The sequence below is a fragment of the Cebus imitator genome, unplaced genomic scaffold, assembly GCF_001604975.1.
Source record: "Cebus imitator isolate Cc_AM_T3 unplaced genomic scaffold, Cebus_imitator-1.0 Scaffold38, whole genome shotgun sequence".
NCBI lineage: Eukaryota > Metazoa > Chordata > Mammalia > Primates > Cebidae > Cebus > Cebus imitator.
The window spans coordinates 3,683,508-3,692,637 of NW_016107353.1; the positions used below are offsets into that span (position 1 = coordinate 3,683,508).

Consider the following 9,130-nt stretch of genomic DNA (forward strand, 5'->3'; position numbering starts at 1 on the left):
CCTTCCCCTTCCCCTCCCTTTCCCCTTACCCCTCCTCTCCTCCTCCCCTCCCCTTCCCCTCCTCTTTTATTTCCCCTCCCCTTTTTCCTTCCCCTTTCCATGTCATTCTGTTTCCATGTCATTCTATTTAGGAGGCCCCAGGCCTCCTGACATCTTGTGTGTCTAACTGTACAAGTAATTCCAATGCTTGTAGCATTTCAGTGGGGGTGTGACTGTGGGGTTCCGTCCCTGTCCCCTCAGTCTGGCCACCTTGGTGACCTTGCCCTCTCCTTCCCCTCCCCTTCCCCTCCCCTTCCCTCCCCTTCCTCTCCCCTTCCCTTTCCCCTTCCGCTTCCCCCTCGTTTCCCTTCCCCCCTTCCCTTCTTCCCCTTCCCCTTCCCTTCCCCTTTCCTCCTTTCTTTCACAAGGTCTCACTCCTGTGGCTCAGGCTGGATGGGGTGACACAATCACAGCTCACCATGGCCTGACTTCCCCGGGCTCAGGTGATCCTCCCATCTCAGCCTCCCAAAGTAGCTGGGAATACAGGCATGCGCCACCGCGCCTGGCTAGCTTTTATGTTTTTAGTAGAGACGGAGTTTCAACATGTTGCCCAGGCTGGTCTCGAACTCATGGGCTCAAACAATCCATCTGCCTCAGCAGATGTAATCCCAAAACGCTGGGATTACAGGTGTGAACCACCACGCCCAGCATTGCTAACTTTCTAAGAGCAAAATCTCACCACCCCATAGCTCCCAAAGCTGGTGGGTATCTCTTCTTCAATTTTTTGGGCATCCTTAGTAATATTTTGGAATAACTAAACACCCTAACCCTTGAATGTGGCTAAATTGGTTACTAAAGTAACCTACCTACCTTCTTTCCTTTCAGAATGTTAACTGAGCAACTACTCTGTTTTCTCAACAGGTACCTCACACATTGCTCTTTTGACTACAAGGCTCACTTGCAGAACTCAGACGTTTCCACCTGGCGTCTCAAGGAACTTGAATGCAGTGTGCTCACGTGGACTTCATTACCCCTTTCTCACATGAAGCCCCCACTTTCTCCTTTGTTCCCTGTCTTGCTTGGCTCACGGAATCCCTAACTAATCCGTTGTCCCTTCATTTGCCAAGCTAGAAACCTGGCCACCCAACGAAACTGCTCCTGTTCCTTTCTCCCTGCATTTGATCATCATCAACCCCTGATGTTTCTACCTCCAAAGTCTCTTTAATCCACCCACCTCGCCAGCTCTACCTCTCACAGCTGGGCCACTGCGGTATTGCCTTCATCACCACCCATGGTGCCCATCCTCTCAGCAGCACGAAGCTCCGCTGCTGAAAACCCTATTACGCAGCTCCATTTGAAAACTCATGCAATGCCCTCTGCACAATAGTACACACACACACACACACGCCACACACACACACACACACACACACGAAGCTCTGCTGCTGAAAACCCTATTACGCAGCTCCATTTAAAAACTCATGCAATGCCCTCTGCAGAATAGTACACACACACACACACACACACACACACACACACACACACACATATATTTTGAGACGGAGTTTCATTCTTGTTGCCCGGGCTGGAATGCAATGGCACAATCTCCGCTCACTGCAACCTCCACTTCCTGGGTTCAGGCAATTCTCCTGTCTCAGCCTCCAAGCAGCTGCGTTTACAAGCACATGCCACCATGCCCAGCTAATTTTGTATTTTTAGTAGAGATGGGGTTTCTCCATGTTGGTCAGGCTGGTCTCGAACTCCCGACCTCAGGTGATCTGCCCACCTTGGCCTCCCAAAGTGCTGGGACTACAGGTGTGAGCCACCACGCCCAACCTACAATATTTTATTTAACCCTCACAACAACCTCATGGGGAATATATTATTATTTGTGCTTTAAAGCTAGGGAAGTGGTGACTTAGAAAGGCGCATGACTTGCTCAAGGACACACAGTGAGGTAGAGCTGGGCATAAGGCCAGATCCTTCCGACTTCAGAGCCCCAGCTCTTTCCCCCCGAGTCGGGGGCTCACACCTTATTGTAGAAGCACCTCCCACATCTTCCTCTCAAAATGCCCTGGGCTGGAGCAAATGGGCCCACCATCTCCCCGGAAAGGAAGGGAAGTCCCTTATAGGAAATGCCTTTGAAAGCTTTTCTTTGACCTCAAAATATATATTTGTAAACTTGTTTCCTCTTAAGAATTGATGTGAATTTTACGTTCTATGCCCTAGTTAAATGTGTTAGTTTTTATGTGAAAATGTTTCTCCTCCAAATTTCTAAGTAACAAAGACACTGCAAAAAGTCGTGCCCTGTTGGGTTTCAAGGTCCTGGGTGAGCTCCCGAGTGCCCTGGGTGGCCTGGCAGTGCCATCTGGAAGGCATGGGCCTATGGAATGACGTCGGAACTCCTGATCGGGGTTCACCGCCTCTGTGGCCTCGCTGGCTTCATCACTATGTCCCGTGCCCTGACATTCCTCCACGCCAGGTTCCTTCTTCTTGCCAACAAGACCTACAGTAGGGCCGGGTGCGGTGGCTCACGCCCATAATCCCAGCACTTTGGGAGGCTGAGGAGGGTGGATCACGAGGTCAAGAGATCGAGATCATCCTGGCCAACATGGTGAAACCCCATCTCTGCTAAAAATACAAAAATTAGCTGGGTGTGGTGGCACGTGCCTGTGGTCCCAGCTACTCAGGAGGCTGAGGCAGAAGAATGGCTTGAACCCAGGAGGTGGAGGTTGCAGTGAGCCGAGATCGCGCCATTGCACTCCAGCCTGGCGACAGGGCAACACTCCGTCTCAAAAAAAAAAAGAAGACCTACAGTAGATTTCCCCTGTAAGTGCCATTCCTGGGTCTCTGGCCTTGGCCTTCTGTCTGCCCTTCTTTCCCTCCTGCTTACATCCAGGATGGCCCACCATCTCTACCTGCAAACTGTGAATTGCCTTCAAAACTTTCTGGCATGCCACTTCTCCAAGCAGGCATCCTCACTCACCCTGGCCACCAGCTGCCTGGGAGTCACCTTGTCACCTTAATCACACCCCAACAGAACTCATCTCAGTCTGGGACAGTCATTTGTGGAAGTCTTACTCTACTGACCTCAGGTGCACTGACGGCCGCATCTCCAGCTGTAGCCTGACAACTCAGTGGATGTTGAAGGACTCAAATTATCTTCTTTTTTTGATATGGAGGTTCACTCTTGTTGCCCAGGCTAAAGTGCAATGGCGCTATCTCGGCTCACTGCAACCTCCGCCTCCCAAATTCAGGCGATTCTCCTACCTCAGCCTCCCTAGTAGCTGGAACTACAGGCATGCACCACCACGCCAGGCAAATTTTGTATTTTTAGTAGAAATGGGGTTTCTCCATATTGGTCAGGCTGTTCTGTTCTCGAGTTCCTGACCTCAGGTGACCTACCTGCCTCGGCCTCCCAAAGTGCTGGGATTACAAGCGTGAGCCACCACCCCCGGCCACTGTTTTCATTTTATAGAGGGGAAATGGAGACTCAGAATAGTCATATGTCTTGCCAAGGGGGTTGCTTGAGAGAACCAGCGCCGGATTCAAATCCAGGGCAGTATGGCTGCAGATACCACACGTGTGACTTCCAGACTTCTGCTCAGGGTGCACGCCCCAGAAACATGGGGGACTGACCTGGGACTGACCCATTTATTCTTTTGCCAAGAAAGGGTGTTAGAAAAAAAACAAGCAGACAAGCCACTATCTACTAACAGCATCATGTCATAGCAGTGACACCGTCGGAAGGACCTAATTTAACCGCAATACAGTAGGAAGGACATCATTTGAAGAATAAATGACACGCCTTCCCTAGATGGGACAGGTGGTAACCACGCACAGACGCAGGCTGTGGGCTGACGGATGCTTCCTGGTGACCAAGCATATGGCAGTCACCGCACTGTGCTTGGGGAGGATTGCTGATCAATGTCACCACCAAGGTCACACAGCATTCCTCAGCACTCCGGTAGGACGGCAAGAGAGGCACGCCTGAGCTTCAGGAGCCGACAGCACCGCCCATAAGATAAAGCCACACTTCTTGACCAAGCAAGCACTAAGAGATGGACACCTCGCTGCTTTCCCTTTCCCAGGACGACGAGGGCTGGAGGGGAAGCAGAAGAATAGCCCGAAGGGGTGGTGGAGGGGGACAGGACACCCTAAGATCAGGGCTCGAAGGCCTGAGGTTGCCTAGCTGGGCTCTTCTCCCTGGACAGCTGCTAGAGGTCGCTGCTGCCTCTCTCTGTCTGGGACAACCCCTCGCTGGGGCCTGTTTTTTTCTCTCCAGAGCAGCTCAGAGGGCATCCCATGAGGACGGCAGGTGCCTCCACCTAGCGAAAGCCTCCAGCCTCCCACCCTCATTTGCCCATTTCCTCAATTCAGAACCATTTCTGCGATGACCCTCTCCCCTCTCCTAAGAAACCCACCTTGATTAGATGTGGCAGAATGATGACACAAGTTGAGCCCCTCCACGTGCCAACCGTGAGGCTTCCAAACTCCACATCGGCCTGACGTTAAAACCATGCCACTGCTTCCAGGCAGCCTTCCATGATCTTCCCCACCTCCTTCCTCCTTCCCTCTCCCTCCTCCCCGCTCCCTCCCCTGTGCTGCAGCATGAGCTGTCCTTGAGCCCCTCCTCTAGGCCCTCCACCAAGTCCTGCCCCACCACACCAGACGGTATTGCAATCTCTTAGGGGCCTATCTGCCTTTCTCTTGAGACAGAGGGTCCTGAGGCCTGTACAGTGCCGGCCTCACACTCAACACATTCTTGCCAAACCTTCGTACTGAGGGGTCTACGTCTGTTTATTGTTTTTTTTTTTTTTTTTTGGGAGGGAGTCTCACTCTGTCGCCCAGGCTGGAGGGCAATGATGTGATCTCGGCTCACTGCAACCTCTGCCTCCTGGGTTCAAGCGATTGTCCTGCCTCAACCTCCCAAGTAGCTGGGATTACAGGCACCCACCTCTGTGCCCAGCTAAATTTTTTTTGTATTTTAGTAGAGACGGGGTTTCACTGTGTTGCCCAGGCTGGTCTCAAACTCCTGAGCTCAGGCAATCCACCTGTCTCAGCCTTTCAAAGTGCTAGGACTACAGGCGTGAGCCACCGCACCCGGCCCTATTCATCTTTTTGATTGGAAGATGTCAGCAACTCCTGCAGGTTTGATAGTTCACTTGGGTGAATACCTGGCACCTCCTGCCAATGAGGATTCGACCAGATCATCACTTCTCAAGCCCTTCCTCAGTTAGAACCTCCAGGGCTGAGATACAGGACTGGAGTTTTTAGATACTTCACACAGGATTTGGATAGTTAGCTGCATTGACAGACCACTGACGGCATGCTCTGGGGTCACTTTTTACCTCTGGCATTCTCTGGTTCTAGAACTGGAGTGCTGTTGAGCCCATTCCATAACTAATTAACTAAGACGGTGAGCAATCCCGTCCCACCCGCATCCCTGCCCGTACCGAGATATTCTGCTCAGGAAGCTCCTGAGACCCTCCCCAGGCCAGGGGCCGCGTCAGCCACTCACCCTCGTCAGAGCCCGACTGGCCAGCATCTCAAAGGCCTGCACCACATTGATGTCGTTCTTGGCACTGACTTCAAAGTAAGGAATATCTTTCTCTCTACACCAGCCTTGCGCTACTTCCTGGGGTACCTGAATGAGGGGAAGAAATAATCATGGTTCCCGTATTATCATCATCACCGTTGCCACCATCACCACATTATGTCATTGCCATTGTCACATCCCCACCGTCCCCACCATGCCCTCCACCACTCCCATGATTGAGAACTTTCCAAGTGTCTATACCTTTACATATCAATGTGGGAGGTGGGAATTGTTAGCTCCATTTCACAGATGAAAAAACGGAGGCCTGGAGAAAACACATCTTGCTCAGAGCATGTGAGGCCGAGCAGGATTTGAACACAGGCCTGGCGGAATTAGAGCCCACTGCACGTTGCTGCCTTCCTAAGGCCTCAACTAAGAGTGTCTTCTGCCATTGCCTCCTTTGTCAGTCCCTTCAAAGGGAGCTGCACATGAGAGATGCCAGCCGGGAAGGACAGGAAGGGAGGACTTTCTCCTCCAGGCCAGCTAGGCAGGCTCACACTCAGGAGGCCTGCTGCTGGGCAGAGACTCGGGTCTCAGCTGACCCTGCTTCCCCAGGGTAGGGTCCCAGGAACAAGTAATAAGCTCCTACTATGGGCCAGGCACTGCGTTAGTGACTTTATCATATACGAACTCATCTCATCCTCTCCGTAACCCTGTGGGATGGGCGTTATCAGTTCTGCTTTATAGACAAGAACACTGAGGCTCAGAGAGGTTCAGCAACTTGCCCCAGCTCACACAGCTGAGAGAAGGCAGAGCTTGAATGCAGCCCCAGCTCAGCGCTCCCCTGGCATCTGAGCTGCCCTCCACAGGGCACTGCATAAGAGCCATGCCTCACCTTTTCTGCCTCCCTCTGGGAGCTCCAGGTCAGGAGCTCAGCTCTTGGCCTGGCACACATGAGCCACTAGGCACAGACTGAATGACTCCCTCTCTACCCAAGTGCAAACGGCTGTTCAATCTGTAATGTTGGCTTGGAGATGCTTTGGAAGCCCTTTGGGTTACTTCCAAAGACAATTGGTCACCACCGAGCTTGATGTCTAATGATTTTGGGGAGGGGAAATGACCACATTTGCTGAGCCTGGTACTTTATAGTCATGATTTCAATTTACTCGGGGGAGCCAAGGTCTTTCTCATGGAGAAAGAACCCTTCCACCCCTCTCCCAGAACGCAGTGCAGGCAGAGGCAGATCAAACCCTGCCCGTTTCAGTGGTCTCTGGCTCCTGCAGGTTCTGGGAATGGCTTTCTTACTGGGATAAAAAGTTCCAGCTGGTCTCAGCTGACACTTTCCTCTGACTTACCATGACCAGATTCACCCGAGCCAAGCGCCTGGCCATGGCAGACTTTGGATCTCATTTCTGCCTGCTCTCCGTTTGGTTTGGAATGATTGCATACAGACTCGGAAATATCATTGTGATTATGTTGCAAATCAACATTCTTTTTATATCTCCCCGCCCTCCCCCACCCCAACCTCAGAAAGCTGGCCTGGGAAGAAAGCTGCCCAGACAGGATTTTTCACTTTTCTCTTCCAATCCCAGAGACAGTTTCACGATTTTTAAAATCGTCTCATCTTTTATTTATAAAATGAAAGTTATTTATAATTTAGGCTCTGACTGAAAATAAGCTCAGGGTGTGGCACTTGGAGACATGGGAAGTATGACAATTCTGAATGTATTACTTGCACTCATGTTGCTTTTGGTCAACAATATACTATTGACATTTCACTTTTCTGGTGACAATTTCGCTTGCTCATTGGAGGCCAAACATTTGATAAATTCGTCCAGTTGGTGTCATTGTGTTTATGATGCTTTTCCATCTCATATGCATTTAAGATAATTGATTATACAAGTGCTAAAATTAGCATGTCAAATACTAATTACTAAATCTTAAACCATCACTAAATGTAACAAAGGACATTTTTAGAAAACATGATCTTAATTTTATGGAATCACTGGTAAATCAGAAACTACCCACCTGACACAGAGCAAACAATTCACGCCCCAGTGAGTAAATTCCCCGTAGCGCAGATGCCAGCAAAGCTATTCTTTCCAATAAACTATTTTTTTTCATTATTATCTTCTGTAGAAGGAGCAGGGATTTTTTTTTTTTTTTAAAGCTAAATCGGTTATTTCTTTAAAATTATTCTGGCTACATATGTCTGTTTTCATTGTGATGAAATATACCTCACAAAATTTACCATTTTTACCATTTTTAAATTAAACACTCTTTTTTTGATTTTTTTTGTTTGTTTTGGTTTTGGAGATGGGGGCCTTGCTATGCTGCCTAGGTTGGTCTTGAACTCCTGACCTCAAGTGATTCTCTCACCTCAGCCTCCCACAGTGCTGGGTTACAGATCACAGGCATTTGGTACATTCATATTGTAGTCACGTTGTACATTCCCCAATACCCATCTTCAGAACTTTCTCATCTTCCTAAACTAGCAATATATATATATTATAAATAATATATGTGTATATATATATGTTTGTCTATGTGTGTATATGTATACGTATATATATATAAATAATTTTCTTTTTTAAGACAGTGTCTTGCTCTGTCTCCCAGGCTGGAGTGCAGTGGTGTGATCTTAGCTCACTGCAGCCTCTCTCTCCCACGTTCAAGCAGTCCTCCCACTTCAGCCTCCCGAGTAGCTTAGACTACAGGTGTGTCGCCACACCTGGCTAATTAAAAAAAAAAAAAATATATATATATATATATATATATATATATATATATGTATGTATTTTTTGGTAGAGATGGGGTCTTGATACATTGCCCAGGATGGTCTCAAACTTCTGGGCTCAAGTTATCCCCCAGCTTTGATTTCCCAAAGTGTTGGGATTACAGGCATGAGCCACTGGGCCAGGCTGCAGTGTATTTTTAAATACTCATTGTCTTATTAGTAAGTAGGAGAAGCCGCTGTATCTTCCCAGCTGTCCCTTGGAGATAATAAGGAGGATCACTTCCTGGTTCCATTATTTCCATTATGGAAACCTCATCCTTCCTGTTATTACTCAGTCTCAGGAAGTCTGACCTCCACCCCACAGAGGAGAAAACCGGTCCAGGCCACATGGACCAGGTGGGTGGGTGTGAGCATGGGTCTGTGGGACAGGCTTGAGGAGAAGGAGCCCCATGAGAACATGTGTCTTGGCTCCCCTTCTCCATGTCCACACCCAGCCAGGGACAGGCAGAGCCCTTGCAAGGTCTGTGCAGAGTAAGGACATTTGAGGCCCGGCACCCCCAGTCTTCCCTCTTGGGGCTTTATAATCCCAGGTCTCAGAATTAAAGTCCTTCTGCTCTCTCCCACCACCCCCTCCTCTCCACTAACCCCTCCTGATTTCACTGTTGCTCAGTGACTCCTCCCCTCCCCATCCTACCCCACCTCCCTACAAACCTCTTCCCTGGGCCTGCCTTGTTGAGAGACAGGCTCCCTCTCCTCCCTCCTCTCCTCCTCTCTCCTCCCTCCTCTCCTCCTGTCTCTCCTCCCTTCTCTCCTCCCTCCTCTCCTCCCTTCTCTCCTCCGTTCTCTCCTCCCTCCTCTCCTGCCCTCTACTCCCT

General features: G+C 49.8%; 1 protein-coding gene across 3 annotated transcripts in view; it reads right to left on the reverse strand.

Moving 5' to 3' along the window:
- Positions 1–9,130, reverse strand: part of RAB7B (RAB7B, member RAS oncogene family) — a 35,135-nt gene that overhangs the window by 12,759 nt on the left and 13,246 nt on the right. For all 3 annotated transcript variants that reach the window (XM_017525474.2, XM_017525472.1, XM_017525473.2), the window contains one exon: positions 5,501–5,626. In XM_017525474.2, coding sequence (XP_017380963.1) covers positions 5,501–5,626 — 126 coding nt within the window. The remainder of the gene's footprint in view (positions 1–5,500; positions 5,627–9,130) is intronic.